The 19,878-nt window shown below is 50.4% G+C and overlaps 1 protein-coding gene across 1 annotated transcript in view; it reads right to left on the reverse strand.

The window, feature by feature from the left end:
- Positions 1-19,186, reverse strand: part of SCD5 (stearoyl-CoA desaturase 5) — a 157,554-nt gene extending 138,368 nt beyond the window's left edge. Inside the window, exon 1 of the mRNA XM_022599352.2 lies at positions 18,477-19,186. Coding sequence (XP_022455060.2) covers positions 18,477-18,717 — 241 coding nt within the window. The 5' untranslated portion in view covers positions 18,718-19,186. The remainder of the gene's footprint in view (positions 1-18,476) is intronic.
- Between the last annotated feature and the right edge of the window lie 692 nt (positions 19,187-19,878).

Here is a 19,878-nt window from a genome sequence, read left to right on the forward strand (position 1 = left end):
ACTGGGCCACAACTGTCTCTTTCTTCCCACGCAGCTTCCCTCCCCTGTCCACTCCAAGTCTCCCTCGGGCATCTTGTTCAGGCTGGGACGGATGGACCCTGGGCAGGCTGGGGTTGCGGAAGCTCAGGCCAGCGGCTCAGCAGCTCCCTGGTCCTGCAGAGGAAAGCACCTCCACAGGTGTAGGTGTGGGTGTGCATGTGTTGAGGGCAGATAAAGGGAAGCAGGGGGGCAAGTACATCAGGTCAGCCGCACTGAATGCGGTCGGTCCTCAGCGGCCGTGTCCACGCTCTTCTGCAGACTTTGTGGCCATTAGTTCTGGCCAGAGACCTGTTAGATGGGTGGGGGGCTGGAGGCCCCTCTCAGAGCACCTTAACCAATGGGCCTCATGAAGTCACTTTGGAGTCAGTAACATTACAGATGAAGAAACGGGATGGGGACGATCTAAGTTGCTTGTCTGAGGTCACACCATCGGAAGGGAAGGCTCTGAGAGTCCCAAGTTTCTCTTCCTCGCCCCTCTACTTCCTGCCCCTGGAATGTGGGCTCCCCCCAGATGGAGCAAAGTACCTGTCAAGCAGCATCAAATATCCAGTGCAATCAAGACAAGTTCTATGATACGAAAGCAAGTCCTCGGGGCCAAGGCCCATGGTACTGCTAACTCCCTGGGAAAGAGGCCTCGAACATTACTCGTGATATCAGAGAGAGCCAAGGACACACACAGGGAACGTTGCCCTGGGCAGTGGCCACTTCACGCTTCATGGTGTGTGACCATTGTGAGAACGCAAGGCCGTAGGAGGGCCCCATGCTTGGCTAAATACTCTGCCACCACCATCTTGAAATTCTTGATAATCATTGAACAAGGGCCCTGTATTTTTATTTTACATTCAGCCCTGTAAATTATGTAGCTGGTCCTGCTTCTGGGAAAGTTTCTTGGTCACCTTCTCCCTACCTTCCCTGTCCCCAATCTCAGGACTTTGTGCAGGGCCAGGGCTGCACACAGTCACTGTAAGAGACGCTTTTCTGACCACCGTTTGGAACCAAAACAAAACCAACAAAAGCCCCAGATCCATGCAATTGGCCAATATCTCCTCACCAAGACAAAGCCCCTCTGCCCAGAAAGCTGCTGCTACCGGCTTGAGACTCCTTTTCCCCCATGAACATCCTACCCTCCAAGGTCTTGCTGCCATTTTTGTGTGACACAAGTCAAATGACCAGGGGCTTTTCTCCCCTCTGCATTTTCCTGCATAGACTTGCACCTGTTTCTGTGGCTAATGTTACTGTTGGGTCTCTGTTTTCCCATCTCTGTCCTCTCATCCCTGCTCACACACTGCACACACAATCATAAATTACATTCCAGGCAGGCCAGGAATCTCTCCTCACACACATCCCTAAAAAAATGTTTATCTGATGGTTTCAAGACCCTAAGCTGCCTCCAGACAATTTTTGCTAACATACGTCACCCCTGGGACTAGCCAGAGGTGGGCAGTCAAACATTAGCATCAACACGTCATCTCTGATGAGGTCAGAGAACCTGCAATGTCGTGACCCTCTGATATGCCTCTCAAAAGGACAAGCTCTCCTCGAAGGAAGGTTATACATAACTGAGCGTTTCTGTCCAGGTGGTACCTATAATAACCAAAGGAATTCATGCAGATTAGTTTTCTTTGGTGTCTGGGTGTGGTAGGCATAATGATGTCCCAAAGATGTCCACGTCCTGGTACCTGTGAATATGTTACAGTACATGTCAAAGGGGAAGTAACGTTACAGATGGAATTAAGGTTGCTAATCAGCTGACTTCAAAGATGAGATTATCCCGAATTGTCCAAGTGGGACCAATGTAACCACAAGGGTCCTTAAAAGTGGAAGAGAATCAGAAGAGGAGGTCAGAGTGATGCTATGTGAGAGGGACTTGACCCTCTAGGTCGAAGATAGAGCCTGGCTTTGAAGACAGAACAAGGGGCCATGAGGCAAGAAATGCAGGCAGCCCCCAGAAACTGGAAAAGGCAAGGGAACAGAATTCTCCCCCTAGAGCCTCCAGAAAGGAATGTCGCCCTGTTGCCACCTTGATTTTAACCCAGTGAGAACTGTGTCGGACTTCTAACCTATGGAACTGTAAGTTTATAAATTTGTTTTGCTGTAAGTCACTAACTTTGTGATAATTTGTTACAGCAGCAAGAGGAAAATCATGCACTACCTCCTTAGATTCTTATCACCAGGGTGTGTTTAACAAGCAGAGCTAAGCTGAGGCAGGGAAAGGCCCTTGGAGGAACCGTCACTGCTTCCCTCGTGATGAGAAGACCTGGCAAAATTATGAAGTAAGCAAAGTGATGAAAAACACCCTTTGTTTTTTGTCCTTGGGTTGTGCCACAATCCAAAGGGATCCCTCATTTGGGGGACTCCAGGTAGACCTACCCCATAAAGGCCTATTGAATCCAGAAGCTCCCAAGTTTTCCCTTCAGCCTATCAAGGCTTAACTATCCTAGCTATTAACTAAAGCATGAAAGTGATCATACTGACTATAGATACACGAAAGGATAATGGAAGAGAGTATATAAATGAACACTCATTTACTGTTTATACTTTTGGGAAATGCTGACATGTTTAATGAGCTTCACTCCAACCCAGCAGCACTTAACCTTTTTAAAGTCACAGGCTCTGCTGAGAATCCAATGAAAGAAAAACGTCAACACACACAAAACCTATTTCGGGGGCTCATGAAACCGCTGAAGCATCCAGCCTCAGCCCAGAACCCCTGCTCCAATTGCTAGGACAGCTAAGGAAGGTAATTTGAAGGCTGTTAAAGGCCTGTGTCCCTAAAATCACTTATCCCTGTTGGCTACTTCCTGCCTGTACACAAAGCTGATCCCGGGGCCAACCTACAAAACACCAGAATTATTAACAAGTACCTCTTTCCCACTGGTTGAAGAGACCTTAGGGGTAACAGACCAGAAGCCAGTGATGGGAACAAAATGTTCAAGGAATGGAGACAAGAAGCAGTGAGAGATAACCTGGACGAGGGGTGGCGGTGGACAGATTTTGACACGGCAACAGCATATCTTGTGGGCAGAGAGGCACAAAATCCCCATTCCCTGTTAAATAGGGACTACCACCAGCGTGAGGTGGATGAGCCTGGGCCAAGGGGAGACTGACACCCACATCCCCGTCACGGCCACCTGGGTACATCCCTGGGCAATGCTATCCAATCCATCCCCACTCCAGAGCCACCCACGAGTCCGGTGCCCAAACCACTGCTGTGTAAGTCGGTGCCTTTCAAGGCAGTGTCACCTGAGGGTGCCCAGCAGGGCTCAGGCATCAGAAGGACATTCCCGCAAGCCCTGACTGCCCCTTACCAGCTCTGGATCTTGGGCAAATGAGTCCGCCCTGCATTCTGCCTCCGCAGATGCAAAATGCAGACGATACCAGGACAAGTCCACAGTCCCTCATCAAAACCCAAGGGTCAGATGTGCTTCAAGGTTCAGAATTTTTCAGACGTGATAAAGGTAATAGAGTGCCTATGCATTATGGTAATACCCATGGTGGGTCTGTCATCAAACACATCAATACGAACATTCAGACTTAAAAGGATAAACAGTTCAGGTCAGATTTTGCCACCAAATGCATTCATTGGGTTAAGCTTCCCCTCTACATTAGTTATGAAATAATTTTGTTTGCAAAGTTTTGCTGTTGTTCAGAACAGCCGTGAAGACATTTAGGCCCTGTAGGATTATTGTTGTGTGGATTAAAACAGTTACAACACCCACCTCCTCTAGCCATCCCTGCACCTCAGGCCCACTTCGGTCCTGGCATCCATCACACTGAGTTACAATTCTCCTAGGTCTGTCTCCTCTTCTAGATCGTGAGCATCTTGTGGGCAGGAATGATAGCTTGCTCACCTGTGTATTCCCAGCATCTGGCCCATGATGGGCACATGTCCATAAATGTGTGCAAAATACAAGTTAATTAGTCATCTAAATCTCTCCACCTGCCTGTCTCCAAGCAGGTGGAAAAGCGTACCCCAGAAGTGCTGCCTCACTTGCTCCTGAGCCCGGGTAGACATCAGAACATCAATCTGCCTCGTCAGCATCATCACGATGGTGCGGGAACCTCTTTGGCACTTTCAAATACTTTTTTCATAAACCCAATTCATGTCCACTAGGAATGGCCCTGACCAGGGAGAGACTTGGGAGATTAGAACGTTTGCTAATCAGCAAAGCTGTATCTGACTCCAGACTCTTGCCTCCAGCCTTTAGACTGAAGAAGCACCTGGCAGCCCCAGGGGGCCAAGGAGGCCCACTTGTCTGTTTGCTTCTCTGGGAGCTGCTCCCACACGTCGCGCAGTCTGGGCACAGCGCCAGCGCGAGCTCTGCTTTCAGGACTTTGCGTCTCTCTCTTTCTCTGTGAAGACTCCAAGCCTGCCTGGGTTTGGAAGGCTCTCTTCACACTTATCTCTGAATGAGAGAAACCCAGCCCGGCTGCCCTGAGCAAGGCTGAATGAGCCCCGAGATCTAAACTGGCACGAGCTACAGCTTGAGAAACACTCGTGCTAAAATGGAAAAGGACTTGGAGAGCACAGTGCCTTTTCAGGAGAACGGAGAGGAAGACTCAACAGCGGGAGGAACTGAAACAGCCACTTGGATTACTGTCCTAGGTGAGGGGGGGGGGTGTCACCTGTGTCACGTGGTCACCTTTGTCACGTGGCCACATTGACAGGATGCAGGTTAGAATTAAGCCCACTGCCGCCCATCGGATGCACAGTGAACATCTAGAGCATCTCCCCAGTGGTTGTCATCTCTTGGTGGGTCAGAATCGTTTACAAGGGTCCTTGTATCTCAGGTAGCAGAGGAGCCTGGGTCCAGGATGCCCCTAAAGTGTGCCTTGTCCCGGGCAGAGCTGCGCTGCGTCCCCGCCTGCATGGTCTAAGAAGTATCTGCTCCTCAGCAAATGAAGATGACTGGAAAGCCCCGACCCTCAGAGATGAAAGGGGCCCGAGAGAAGGGCTCCACCGACCTCCATTTTTTGAATGGACACATTTCCTGAACGCGGTCACATCTATATAGCGGATTTCCAGCACCAACTCGCTGTCTGGTCCTGGGAACGATAATAATGGTGCCACCGCTACTCGTACTGGTGCTGCCTTCCTGGAGGGGAAGATCGGGCAGGGAGGCGCTGAGGCTGCGCAGTTGGCTGCCGCACCTGAGTCCCCTCCGCAGTCCTAGGAAAGGTTTCAGCCCTGTGTAAGAAGCTGTGTGCTGAGAAAGGAGCCCCTGCAGGTATTCCCATTCCCCAAATGCTGCCTCTTATCAACCCTAAGGAGTCTCGGGCTAGTGGAATTGGAGGCAATGTAAAAGCCTTGCACCTGTTCTGAGACGGGGCAGGTGTGTGGGGATGTGACATTAAACTGCTAGGGACACAGCATCACTCCCAGGTCACCTGCCTCCAGGTCAGAGCACCTCCAGCCCACAGGGTATAAGAGGTACCCGTGGCACCTGTTAAAATGCAGAGTTCTGGTCGCTCCCCGAGGTTCTCATCCTGTAGGGCCTGGGTAGAGCTCCTGTCTGGGTAGAGCCCCCTGTTCTGCACGTTGCACGAGCAACTCAGATGACCCCCAATACACAGTCTGCAGATCAGTCTGAGAACTACTGTCTCGCTCATTACCTATGTCTGCTTCCCAGTTTCTACCCCTTCTCACTTCTGAAAACTGCCCCTCACAAATGTTTTCCCGCAAAGAGCTGGGGGCAGTTGATAGGGGAAAGGTGGCCCCCGAGGTTTTCCATGTGGACGATGTAGCCAGAATTACCCCGACTAATACTGGATACTTAAGTATTTACAGATGCAATTGTCTTGAATTTGCTTCAACCTAATCCGAAAGGGGGGAAAAAAAAAGCTATAAATGATATTGCTAGGGTACCTGATGACATTTGGCTATCCACTGTGGATTAGATAATATCAAGATTGGGACTTCCCTGGTGGTCCTGTGGTTAAGACTCTGTGCTTCCAAAGCAGCAGGGGCCTCTTCCATTGCTGGTGGGTGAATTAAGATCCCATATGCTGCTGGGCGTGGCCAAAAAAAAAAGAGATAATATCAAGGTTAAATTCCTGGTTTTGAACATTGTACTGTGGTTGTATTCTTACTGTTAGGAAATACATACTGAAGTATTTAGAGATAAAAGGACACAATATCTCTGACTTATTCTTAAATGGCTCAGAAAAAATAGTACTCACACATATGTATACATATACACATAGAGAATATGATGGAAATTGTTCAGTCTGCATAGAGTATATGGGAGTTCCCTGTACTGTTCTTACAACTGTTCTATGTATCTGAAATTATATATCAAAATAAAAAGTTACCAAAAAAAAATCCCCAGGTGAGGGGTGGGTGTGGGGATAGAGACTCCGTTCTCTTTACTTTTATGTATGTTTGAAATTTTCTATCATTAAAACAATTCCCTGTACCAAGCCTCAGGTATGGTTTGAGTGGCACCGACCCTGGGCTGCTGGGAGCCTAGACACCATCCACAACATCACGGGCAATGACCTGTGAGCTAGGAGTACCACCTGGATTAGTGGTAAGGTCCTCCACGTTCTGTCCTCCCAACTCCCAACACTTAACGATACACCTTCACAATCTGACTTTTCCAGTGTTATTTTTTCCTGATGATTAATATCAAATCTTTTGGGGGAAATCTTACATAAAGACAATTATAAACTAGAAAATAAAAATCACCTTTTAGACACACATTGCCTCTATCACAAAAGAAGTTTTTATTAGGACAGGTGATTTACTTCAACCCCAGAACTTAGGTTGGGCCCTAGTACCTTTCCTTGCATGATTTAGGATATAAATTTAAGGCAGAATGACTGACTGATTTTTTCAAAGTTCTCATTCAGTTAAAACAGAAAAGGATAGAAGCTGAAGATTATATGAATCATATGATAACAAGAAAACGCATATGCAGAGATGATATTAAAAATATTTGAGGGCTTCCCTGGTGGCACAGTGGTTGAGAGTCTGCCTGCCGATGCAGGGGACACGGGTCCGTGCCCCGGTCCGGGAAGATCCCACATGCCGCGGAGCGGCTGGGCCTGTGAGCCATGGCTGCCGAGCCTGCGCGTCCGGAGCCTGTGCTCCGCAATGGGAGAGGCCACAACAGTGAGAGGCCCACGTACCGCAAAAAAAAAAAAAAAATTGAGTACACCATAGGGAACTATATTCAATATCTTATAATAACCTATAATGGAGAAGAATCAAAAAAAGAATATATATATATATATATATATATACACACCTCCAAATTACTTTGCTATACGTGTGAAAGTAACACAATATTGTAAATCAACTATACTTCAATTAAAAAACAACTGACAACCCACAAGGGCACCAACCAACCAAAAGCAATGAGAACAGGTTTATTTTTATTTTTTATTTATTTATTTTTTTAAGTTATATCTTGCTGTTATTATTTATTTATTTTTTGTGGTACGTGGGCCTCTCACTGTTGTGGCCTCTCCCATTGTGGAGCACAGGCTCCGGACATGCAGGCTCAGCGGCCATGGCTCACAGGCCCAGCGGCTCCGCGGCATGTGGGATCTTCCCGGACCAGGGCACGAACCCGTGTCCCCTAGCATCGGCAGGAGGACTCTCAACCACTGCGCCACCAGGGAAGCCCGAGAACAGATTTATTTTTAGATTTAAGCCCTGCAGCTGAGCCAGGTATTGACCCTTTAGCTCTTGGATTGTTGGGAATTCCAGGAGTACCAGGGAAGGCACAGTTATCCAATGATTTTAACCACTGGGCGAACACTGACTGACTACCAGCTCTGTGCATGAAGGAATATTAGCACTAATAACTGTGGTTTATTCCAACCTTCCTGGGAGCTCTGCCAAGTTTAGGTTCGTACCCAGTCTATGCTCAGAGGGTAGTGACAACTCTCCCCAGAGCTCCAGATAGAGTCAAGACCCTGGAGTAATTCAAGCAGAGCTCAAAAATGTTAATGACTCACCCACTTGTCAGGAGCTAGGGAGCCAAACACAATGGATTTGGGGGTGGGAGATGGGAGGGGGAGATATGTGGGCATTATTCACACTTGCTAATAAATACCTTCTTTTGCTTATAGAGACTCTAGGGCAAAACAAATGCTTTCAGGGACACTCCAGTGACTCACAGGCTGAGAACAGAGACGACCTTCATTGTAACCATCTGCAAAAGCTTCTTATGAATGTATTTATTAGAGGAGGGAATCGACAAACTACTTCAGGAAACAGTTACGTTTTAGAAATTCATTTCTAATTTCATGCACAGAACTTTTAAAGAAGTAAGAGTATTTTCCACTTCTACTCATGCCAAGAGAACATTAAGTTGGATATACTACTTGGGGAAAATTACAGCTGTTCTCTGAGTTATAAAAGGTAGGAGGGGGCTTCCCTGATGGCGCAGTGGTTGAGAGTCTGCCTGCCGATGCAAGGGACATGGGTTTGTGCCCCAGTCCGGAAAGTTCCCCATGCCGTGGAGCGGCTGGGCCCGTGAGCCATGGCCGCTGAGCCTGCGCGTCCGGAGTCTGTGCTCCGCAGCGGGAGAGGCCACAACAGTGACAGGCCCACGTACCACAAAATAAAAATAAAAAAATAGGAGGGTAGAGACCAGGTCTCTGTTTTTTTACACAGTGCCTGGTTCAAGACCATAGGAAATTAATTGCTTGCTTGATAAATGTTTTTTGATGATGAAGTGGAGGATGCTTTGGGAGATGGCCTTGCTCATTTAGGTCATAGGTTGCATTTACAATCATTGTCTCTTTAGGGAACCAAGCTAAAACCAATACAGTCAAATTGCGAGTGCATGATGGTATTCATACAACAGACAGTGATACAGGAAGAAAACAAATTTAAACCTGAGTTCTAAACTCTATTCTTGTACCTCTTCATTTCCAAGTCCACTGGTATTTGATTTTTTTTTTTCCATTTCAAGGGCAGGGCTTCCCTGGTAGTGCAATGGTTGGGAATCCGCCTGCCAATGCAGGGGACACGGGTTCGAGCCCTGGTCCAGGAAGATCCCACATGCCGCAGAGCAACCAAGCCCGTGTGCCACAACTACTGAGGCTCGCGCGCCTAGAGCCCGTGCTCCGCAACAAGAGAAGCCACTGCAATGAGAAGCCCGCGCACCGCAACGAAGAGTAGCCCCGGCTCGCGCAACTAGAGAAAGCCTGCACGCAGCAGCGAAAACCCAACGCAGCCAAAAATGAATAAATACATTTATTAAAAAAAAAAAAGTACCTGTTGGGTGAGGTTAAGTGGACTTTTTTTTTTTAAAGTGGACTTTTAAATGCCCTTTTAAGTAAAATTTGAGGCAAGAGAACAGAAATCTGACCGTGAGGTCATCACTGACGTTCTGTGTCGCCTGAACAATGAAGACAATGACCAGCCAAGAAAACCATTCATCAGTCTGAAGAAAGCGTGTCCATGGAAAACCTTGGTAAAGAACACATTCTGGGCTTCCCTGGTGGCGCAGTGGTTGAGAGTCTGCCTACCGATGCGGGGGACACGGGTTCGTGCCCCAGTCTAGCAAGATCCCACATGCTGCGGAGCGGCTGGGCCCGTGAGCCATAGCCGCTGAGCCTGCGCGTCCAGTGCCTGTGCTCCGCAATGGGAGAGGCCACAACAGCGAGAGGCCTGCGTACCACAAAAAAAAAAATACAAAAAAAAAGAACACATTCTAAGTCACTCATTGTCCATCTTTTTCTTTTTAATTCAATTCTCCCACAAGGCATTTAACACTTCCCTGTACACAGAGCAACCTTCTCCAGCCCCGTCTCACCCCATAAAAACCCAGAAGAGTGATAAAGAATTCTGCAAGCTCCCCACTGAGGTCAGGGTGTCTCCCAAGTGGACATGGGTGCAGAGGGGCATGCAGATTCTTGGGGCACTGAGAAAGGCTTCTCTCTCCCAAGTCCTTTCCCCAAAATCACATGGAAAGTTCTTTTACAGGGGCAGAAACATCTTTAAAGTTATGAAACAACATGAAAACTTTCCTTAGAAAGAAAGGCCACACAAAGATTAAACTCATTCATTCGTCTCTTCCTTCACCCAGCACAGTGTATGTTGAGCAGAGGCCATTGCCAGGTTCTGGGGAGGCAGATGTGCCATGGGAGAGCTTACAGCCTCATGGAAAAGGCAGACATTTACAACTCACTGAAATGACAGCAGGACTGGAGACAAGCTGAACGGGTAGGGAGTAGAGGGGAAAAGCGTGCTAAAGTATGAAATCAGAGCCTTTCCAGGGAATGGAGGTGACACCAAAGAGGGAAAGTCATGGGAGGGAGTAAAGGCAGGCCCTGGAGCAGAGGTGTTGGCTGTCCCAGCAGCCATGCCCTCTTCTCCCTTCCCCCAGAGCCTGGGTTTTGTTTGGCTCTTAACCCCCGCCTCATGTGGCATGTGGCTCAGTGGCTAACCCTGATTAGCCTGAATCCCTTGCCAACGATGGTTTAACAAGGGACTTGGGACACAATCCTGCAAGTGAGACTTGAGGAGACATCAGCTGTGAGATGACCAGGAGAGAGTTTCTCTCTGATGAGACTTCAGGAAGGGGCAGCCTCTCTCTTCTTCTGTAGGACATTGTTGTAACTCCTGGAACTCTGGCAGCCATCTTGTAACCACAAGGAAAACTAAACTCCACAAGGCCACCATGGCAGAAATGAAACCCGCTCTTTGATGTTATTACTGAGTCATCCCACAAGTACCCTACCTTGGGATTACTTACCAGTGAAATTAGAAATTTTCTTTATCTTTTATGCCATCCTAAGTTGAGTTTTGTGCTACTTGCAGCCAAAAGCATCCTTTGTGGAAGGTGGCCCTTTCCTGAGGCATCCTCACCTTTACCAGTTCATCTATTAAATAGACAAGCTGAATTCCCAAGGGCCATGCACACAGGCTTCCTGTTATTTTCCTCCAGCTCTACTCATGAAAATAAAATTAATTTTCTAGCCCATGAATTAAACATCACTGCTGCCAGCTGAAAAATTTTAGCAACAGCATTTTGTTGGCAAGGGAAGCAGGATCCCGACATGTTCTAAAATAAGCTACAAGGAGGCAGGAGGGGAGGAGGGAAGGCAAAGGGGAGGAGGCCATTAAACGGAAAAAGAAAGAGTTGCCGAATCCCAACCGTGAGCAGCTTCTCTGACCCGTCGGCCTGTGGCCTGACTTGAGGGAGTGCTTCTCTAAGTTCAGTGCAGATGGGTCACCTGGAGACCTTATCAGTACAGGTAGTGATTCAATAGGTCCAGGGTGGGGTCTGAGAGTCTTTCTTTATAACAAGCTCCCAGGTGATGTTGCTGGACCACAGCCTGCAGGGACCACAGAGCCCTCTGAAATAAGCTGCAGAAATGGGAAGCAGGACATTAAGAAGGAGGGTAGTGGGGCTTCCCTGGTGGCGCAGTGGTTGAGAGTTTGCCTGCTGATGCAGGGGACACGGGTTCGTGCCCCGGTCTGGGAAGATCCCACATGCCACGGAGCGGCTGGGCCTGTGAGCCATGGCCACTGAGCCTGCGCGTCCGGAGCCTGTGCTAAGCAACGGGAGAGGCCACAGCAGTGAGAGGCCCATGTACCGCAAAAAAAAAAAAAAAAAAAAAGAAGGAGAGTAGTGAGAACCAGCTGTTTAAGCTCAGGTTCAAGGGAGGAAGTGAGGTGAGAAGAACTCCCCTACACACCTGTACCTCTGAGAAACAGAGGAAAGAGGAACACAGGAGGAGGAGAGAGCCCTGGGTCTGGTGTGCCTGTGCTATTATACCCTTGGGGCTTTTTACTAATTTAGTCCTGGGACAATACCCCTGAATCTGTGAGATCAAAGGCCCAGCTGAGACATTATTTCTAGCTCTCCCTCAGCTCTGGCCAGCCTGAGGGAGGTGCCTGGTCCCACTGCACACCTGCTCCAAGGTCTCAGGGTCTTTCCTGAAAATCTTCAGACTCACTCATCCCACTGCCATGTATCTGGTCTTGAAGTTATACACCAAGAGCCACTGGTGTGTGAGGTGGGTGAGAGGAGGTGCGAGGCAGGGAGAGGCTGAAGGGCAGCCTCCCCGAAAGCCTGATCTCCTCCCAGTCTTTGTGTTCCTGTTGAATCTTCCTGCCCTGGATCTGGGCCCTGATCACCTTCAGCCTTGCTGAACCATCAGGTCCTTGACTGACTCTCCTCTCTCCCCTCGGGAGCTCTGTAGCCTGTGGCTACAATGCCATCTCACCCAAATCCCTCGGCCAGCCAGCCTCGGGCCTCCTGGAGGCTCAGTCCAGCCACCTCCTCCTCTGGGAAGCCGCCCCAACTCCCCCAGGCTGGCACCTGCAGCTAATGCTGCCTTGGTGGTTCTCACCTGTGCACCCGTCTGTCTCTCCAACTGGCCTTAAGTGCCGCGAAGTCAGGGATGGTGTCGGTGCCTGGCATGTAATGGGTGAGTAATAAGCATAACTGAATGTGGATAAGGGAATTAAATAATGGTTCTCAGCCCCGCTGTGCATCAGAAACACCTTAATGCCTTTTTCAAAAAAATAAAAAAGCCAGGACCTCACTCCTACAGATTCCAGTGCAGTAGGTCTGGCGGCGGGGTGGGGTGGGGGGGGCGCCAGGCTTCTGAATATTTCAAAGGATCCCCAAGTGATTCTGATATGTTTTGACAATAGTTGAAAAGGAAAAAAATGAATGAATTAGTGGACAAATGTATATGTGACTGCACGTGCAACTGTGAGGCTCTCTCTCGTGGCCGTTCACACTCAGAGTGAACAAACGGCAGACATTTATGAGGGAGGATAGCGGGTCCCTGTTGGGGTGGCCACCAACCCATTGCCAGGGAAAACAAAGTCAGAAAACCAACTGCTTTACCCCTGACCAGGGCTTTCTGACAACCAGGGGGCAGCCGGAACAAGTCCCAGCCACCACAGGGGGAGCTAAAGGAAGGGAAGGAGTGAAGGGAAGCACCAAGGGCCAAGTTCCTTTCTCTCCTTCCTTTCACTCCAGCTGCGACATGCCGCTGGTTGTACTGCTGTTCTCACTGTGCAGCTGGGGACACTGAGGCCGGGGAGGGTGAGCGATCTGCCCAAGGCTATAGCTGGGGGGCTAGGCCTTGAACCCACATCCTCTGACTCTAGCATCCATACTCTTAACCCCAGGGTGGCACTTCCACAGAAGCAGGACACGTCACAGCAGAGGGATGGCGAGACTGCGCACCAGAGACTACAGAATGTCATAATAAATGCTCAACAGGAATAATGCCAACCAAGTACGATGTTGCCTTTTATAAAAATTTAGAGAAACCACCATGACTGTGTCACCCTTTTGTAAATCTCTCAGTGACTTTTCCAAGCAATTATTATGATTTTATACAATACACAAATCAGGATAAGATGAGAACTAAATGTTACACGAGGTCAGGATCATTTATTTGGATGTAAAGGCTATGCCTTATATTTGAGCCACAAGAAGTCCCAGACAAACAGACACGGAAGCCCTGCAGGTTCCCTGACACCTGGCCCACGGTGGGGTTGGTAGTAACAGAGACCATTGCGTGTCCATCCTCTGGCACCAGTTTGACATTTTCCCTGATTCTTAAAACAACTTTCAGCTCAGTATTATCATCCCTAATTCAGAGACCAGGAAACGGAGGCTCACACACTGGAAAGGGACCCGCCCGAAGTTGAACTAAGTGGCAATGCTGGGATTCCAGCTCTGGTTTCTACTCTGCAGAGCGACTTCACATTTCAGGATGACAGTGCAGTTGGTAGTGACCTTGACCAGTGTTAGAAAAAAAACGAGTTAATAATGTTAACCTCAACCTATATTTATATTTGTTTAGACTATTAAGCCAGCAAAAAGCACACTCCATTCTCTCAGGTTTCGCTGCACTCCACCCAGCCTTGGGTAGGGCTCTTAGTGCTTGCCTGGTTATTAAAAATGCAAGAGTTGCAACAATGGGCTGGGAATTACAAGGTTTAAAAGGAAGATTCATTTATGTTTTTCAGTTTTTTAGTAGTTTGAGCATTAAAGATTAAAAAAAAAAAAGATGATTCAAGGAGACAGAAACGGGGAAAAAAAGTCAAAACTGAGACCCTAAGACATTTAGGAGAAATGATTTGGCCCTGTTTTTACAGCAATTGCAACGGGCTCCGCTCAAAAAGCCCCAAAGAAAACACTGAAGACCAGGTGAGTTATCAGCTGAACAAAAAGATTCTGATTTAAAAAATAGTGGCCTCCTGGAGGAAAATAGGAGGAAGAGAGGATGAAAGAGAAGGGAATGGGGGAGGGAGGAGGGACGGGGGATCTGTGTTCATTTCTCTTTGGAGACTTTGAGAAAGAACCCTTGTTTCCCAAGCCAAAGCAACCTTTTCCATGCAAGAGAGGCAACGAAGCCATGTTGTGTGCCAGCTTTGTAGAACTGATTGTGCTGCAAGAGGGCCTTTTTTCCTTCTACTAAAGAAAAAAAGCCAGTATCAGGACCAACAATAATAAGAGCAGCTAACAATTACTGGACATCAGCCAAGGTCCAGGCACTGTGCTAAGTAGTTTACACCTATTATTGAATTTAATTCTCACAACCTCATGAGCAAGAAGTACTGTTATACCCATTTTACAGGTGAGAAAGCTGAGGCCTGGAGATGTTCATTTGCCCAAGGCCATGCAGCTGGTAAGTAAGTAGGAGAGCAAGGATTCACATTCTCAGTTGTTTCTCTTCCGAGCTGTGCTCACCCTAGAAAACCCAGAGGTAAAACAGAAGTCCATGGCCACGCATTCTTGGGGTGCCTCAACAATGTTAGGGATTTGATGGAAAAAGAAACACAACAAAGACATCAGGACCATCGAAGGTGTGGATTCAGGTTACCCAAGGCCTGACCGACGACAACTCATCTTTGGGCAACTCTCAGAATTGGACAGAATTTTTTTTTTTGCGGTACGCGGGCCTCTCTCACTGTTGTGGCCTCTCCCGTTGCGGAGCACAGGCTCCGGCCGCGCAGGCTCAGCGGCCACGGCCCATGGGCCCAGCCGCTCTGCGGCATGTGGGATCCTCCCGGACCGGGGCACGAACTCGTGTCCCCTGGCATCGGCAGGCGGACCCCCAACCACTGCGCCACCAGGGAAGCCCAGAATTGGACAGAATTTGACTTATGGACCAGTACCTTCCAAACCCCAGCCTCTCCTGATCCTCCCTCCTGCTAGACTGCCTTGTCAATTCCTGCCACCACTCAGATTCCTCGCCATAGGCTGTGTTCCAGCAACCTGAAGGGCACCAGAGAATCCTGTATCTACCTTAGCAATGGTCACATTTGCCCTGGGGCAAGATGGAAGGGAGCAGGGCATATTACTGTTTTGCATGCCTGATACTATCACTGAAATTGTCATGATGTCACCAAGGCATATTTAGGGGATTCGGATGACATTTCAAGGGAAACCAGAAAAGTCCCTCATGTTTTTGGAAACCAATGGCCAGAATGCCTGGAGACAGGGCAAAGCTGCTGGGAAGGAGCACAGGACTTTGACCTCAACACCACAACTGCTGCCTCTCACTCCCCTATTCTGCTCATCCTGGGATTCAGGGCATGAACAACTGCCCCTTTGGCCAAAAACCCTCAAAGCAGGCATTTTTTGAGCTCAAGGCTTCAGGTGAAGATTCTTCCTCCAGCTGGAGGTCGTGTTCTGTCCTCAAAAGTCATAAACTCATCCCTCAGGACCTGTGGGCACCAAGAGCATTCCGTTCTGACAGCCTGCCCACTCAGAAAACTGCAAGGATAAGAAGAGAAAACAACTTGCTCTGGGCCCAAGGAGAGTCATAAAAAGGTGAGGAGCGAGGCAGTGGAGGAGGTCTGGACTGAACAACTTGATGGGATCTTTCATGGATGACATTTTACTGCCACGCAAATTACTCTTCACACAACTGAACACCTAAAACATCCTCTGCTGGGTGCTCTGCATGGACGCCTCCTGTTTCCAGGGCAACCATACCTGGGGTGGAGGGTGGCAAGCAATAATAGATGGGCTAGTTAAGCCTACTGCCTTGACAACTCAGGTCCCTGAAGTGGATGAACAGCCCACTGGTGCATGAACTCAGTCCTAACACTAGACAGAGCCAGTGGGAGAGATGATGAAAAGGGCATCCAGTGGGGAGAAACTTGTAGCTCAAGGCACCAGGGCTTTCAATGAAAATAACCCCGATCAACAGTCTCCCTAAAGATTCTAGCCATCAGCACACTGATCTTAGCTGTCTCTCTCCCTCACTTCTTCTCTCACAAGATATCCATCAGATAACATTCACTTACTTGGAATGTTTCTAAGTCATAAGTTTGAATCTTGAAACTACAATATCCACCACTGTCGGCTCTTTTTCTGTTTGTTTGTTTGGGTTTTTTTGGAGCGGGGGAGCAATGAAACCCAGGTAGGGAGTGAATCAAGATTCAGGGAATGGAACTGATGAAAAGTAGCTACGGCAGAAGACTATGCAAGAAGGCACAAGGATGGGCTTGGCAACATCACCCACAAAGGGGAACCCAGAGTCCTGCAGTGTGTTGACTTCTCCAGGGAAGCTGGAGGAGTTTGAGGCCGAGGACGGTGTCTTCTGGCCAAGGTCTTTCAGAAGAAAGATTCTGTCTCCACCACAGTGAGTGGCCTGGAAAGGGCAGAGGTGAGTGGCAAACCTGGAGAGGAGGCCTTGTCCTTGTGGCTCCTGGTGGGATGCCAGAACCAGCGGGTGGGTGGCTGTGAGGGATGGAGCCTGTGGGTCTGTGGAGCTCCAGGCATGTAAGACAATATTTTAAGTGCTCACTTCTCCCTGCAGCTATTAAAGCTAAGCCCCAGTCCCCTGGAGGCAGGTGAGCTCTGAAGTCCAAAGGCACAGTCCTGCCCCTGCAGGGAGGAGTGGGGTGGAGAGGGAGAAGCTCCCTGGAGGATCCAGGGCAATAAGGGTTTTGGTTGGCAGGTGGGGGGGAGTGTGTCCATGAAGCAATGACTGAGCATCTCACAATCTAGTCGTCTGGAGGTAAAGGAAGAAAGAAGACAGGGAGAATGAAACCAACACATAACAGCAAAGAAGATGGTGAAAAGGACACTGAATTGAGGAGGTGTACTGAGCAGGGGAGGGCTGAGCAGGGAGGTTACCCAAAGCTTAGGCGGCTCTGCGAGGCTTCACAGATTCCCAAAGACGCCCCGCCCCTCTCATCATTCCTCAGCTCTGCTCAGCCACACTCCCCTAAGAGGCACCCATCTACTGGAAGAGTTTGCTTCCGAGAGCGGGGACTGCAGAGTTTCAGGGGAAGGCTTGGAACCGAGTGGCCCCATTATGAACCCAGGCATTTGGAGCTGGCACTGTGCTAAATAAGACACCTTGCAGAAAGAGGTTTTCTTATTTTCTTCCTTCCTCTTTCCCTCTGGGAATAAAAGTAGGTTGTGTTTCTCCTGCCCCCGTTCCTTGGCGATCTCGGAAAGGAGAGCTGAAAGGGCTTCTTAGGTCACCTCGTCCAATTCTCAGCCCAGGATATCAAGGCCAGCGCCTTTTGTCTCGGCTAACGTGGCCACTGCAGGGACTGAGGCCAAAACCAGTTGCTGGGGCAGGGGGTGTTGGAAGTGGTTCTGAGGTCAGCCACCGGAGTCACGTAGGGCAGGCACTCGGCCCCCGGGCCCCGGGAGGTGGGGGGGATTGGAGGGGGGTGGTCCTGGGCTCCCTCCCATGCCGTCAGGGTTGGGGGTGCTAGGAAAGAGGGTGGCGAGAGGGAGAGCTACAGGTGCGGTGACAGACAGGCACTGGTCAGAAGGGATAGGTCCCGGAGGGGATCTGCTCCGCCACGGTCTGAGCTTTGTGCCGGGGGCAGAGCGCTCTCGCCGCGGGGTTGGTGTGCTCGCCGAGAAACTTCTGGGACCGTAGAAGTGCAACTGGGCACAAAAGATCACGGAGGGGGCAGGGATGGGGGCCTTGCAGGGGCAGGAAGGGAACTGGTGTCTTCCATCTCCTGCGCGAACATCAAGACTGATCCGGTGCCGGGTCTCTCCACCCCCGCTCCAACTCCCGTTCTTGTCCTCAACTCGGCCCCAAGGTCCGTGGCCCACAGAGGAGACTGAGAAGCCGAAGGGCGCAGAAAGGAGTGCCCCTGGGACCCGCCTGGGCGACACAATCATCCCATCGGTCTCCCCGCCCTGGAACCCGGGTTCAGCCTGTGTGCCTCTGCGCACAGCGGTGGCGCCGAAGGACCCCGAGTCCATCCAGGCGCCGCCAAAGGCGCCTACTCAAGCTGACAGCGGGGGAGGCAGAAGTTGAAAATACCAGCACAGAAATACCTGCCTGTCCCAAAGGCCGGACGACTGCAGGCCGGGAGACCGGGGCGCGTGGTGGGGAGGCGAGCAGAGAGCGGAGGGGGGCTCCGCACCGCCCGAAGCCAGCGGCGACCCGCGACCCCGCACGACGCGGCGCCGCCTCGCCTCGGTGCCCGGGGCGCAGGGGGCGCCGGCGGAACTTACCCCAGAGCAGAGTGAGCGGCTGGGCTTTGGGAATGAGCACCAGGGAGTACACGGCCCCCAAGTGGAGCAGGCTCATCAGGAAGACGTTCCTCCAGACGATGTCCTGCCGCTGCCCGCGCGCGCCGGGCTTCTCCCGGCCGCCGCCGCCGCCCTCCGAGCCCTGGACCCCGAAGCCCACACGGATTTCCTCCTTGGCGTTGCGGAAGGGGACCTTCCCCTCGCCGGCGGCCGGGCCTGGCATGGCTGGGGAGAGGCGGGCGCTCGTGGCAGCGGCAGCAAGCTGGCGATCAGCCGGCGCGGCGCTCTCCGGGGCGGGCGACGGCTTCTGCCTTTTAGGAGGGGATTTCCGCACCTCCCGTCCCCGCCTTCCCGACCCTTCTCTGCTTCCTTCTCTCTTCTTCTGGCGTTCAGCGTGGCTTAAGGATGCAAATCTTGGCGCCCGGCATCTGTTGCTGGCGAGTCACCCTTACCGCTGCCGGGGCTGAACTCTGCGGCGAGGAACAGGAGGCGAGCGCCAGGGGCTGGAGAGGACGCAGGGGGGTGGGGGGAGGGGTGTGGAAAGAGCCGAGAAAGCGGCGGAGGAGGGAGCCCTCCGAGGGAGCTGGGAAGAAAGACCTGCATAGCTACAGCCAATCAGGATCGCCTGTGGGGCTCTTAAAGAGAAAGGCGCCCCCTGGGCCTCAGCTGCCCGGGCTCCCCGGGGCCGGACGGGGCATCCTGGTCGGCAGACAGTGGGCAGCCTCCGCCCGCGGGTGGGTGAGCTGTGGCTCCCAGGTCAGGGAGCCTGCAGAGGGGCTCACAGCACTTCTGCAGCTGTTGTGTGTTTCTACGGTTCCCAGAAATACCCTTCCCTTTTGAAAAGACTTCTTTTTGCTTTGAAGCTACGGGCTGGAGGATTTACAATACTTGCCCCAGGTCGCTACACAAGTTAAGGCCAAATCTGAGTTGAGAATCACAAGTCCCTGTGTCTCCCGGTTTCTATGGCTCCTTGGGCCTGTGGGGGGTTGCAGGCAGCCGCTCAACTTTTTTTTTTTTTAATAAAACACCTTTATTGGAGTATAATAGCTTTATAATGTGGTGTTTCAGTTTCTGTTGTATAACAAAGTGAATCAGCTATACGTATACATATCTCCCCATATCCCCTCCCTCTTGCCTCTCCCTCCCACCCTCCCTAACCCACCCCTCTAGGTGGTCACAAAGCCCCGAGCCGCTCAACTCCTTATTGGACAGGTTGCAGCCAGAGGTGTTCAAATAATGCCTATTAGATGATGAATAAATGATTTGGGGGCTGTTAGTATACAGCAGTGTGCTGCCACTGCGCGGCTCATCAGCCACGCAACTGTTTGTGGCAAATTCTCTGCTAACCAGTGCGTTTCTGCACTGTCTCCTAAGCCTCCAAGTC

This window comes from Delphinapterus leucas, chromosome 5 (genome assembly GCF_059928025.1).
Source record: "Delphinapterus leucas isolate spDelLeu-1000000601 "Yukka" chromosome 5, BTC_Dleu_Yukka2, whole genome shotgun sequence".
Classification (NCBI taxonomy): domain Eukaryota; kingdom Metazoa; phylum Chordata; class Mammalia; order Artiodactyla; family Monodontidae; genus Delphinapterus; species Delphinapterus leucas.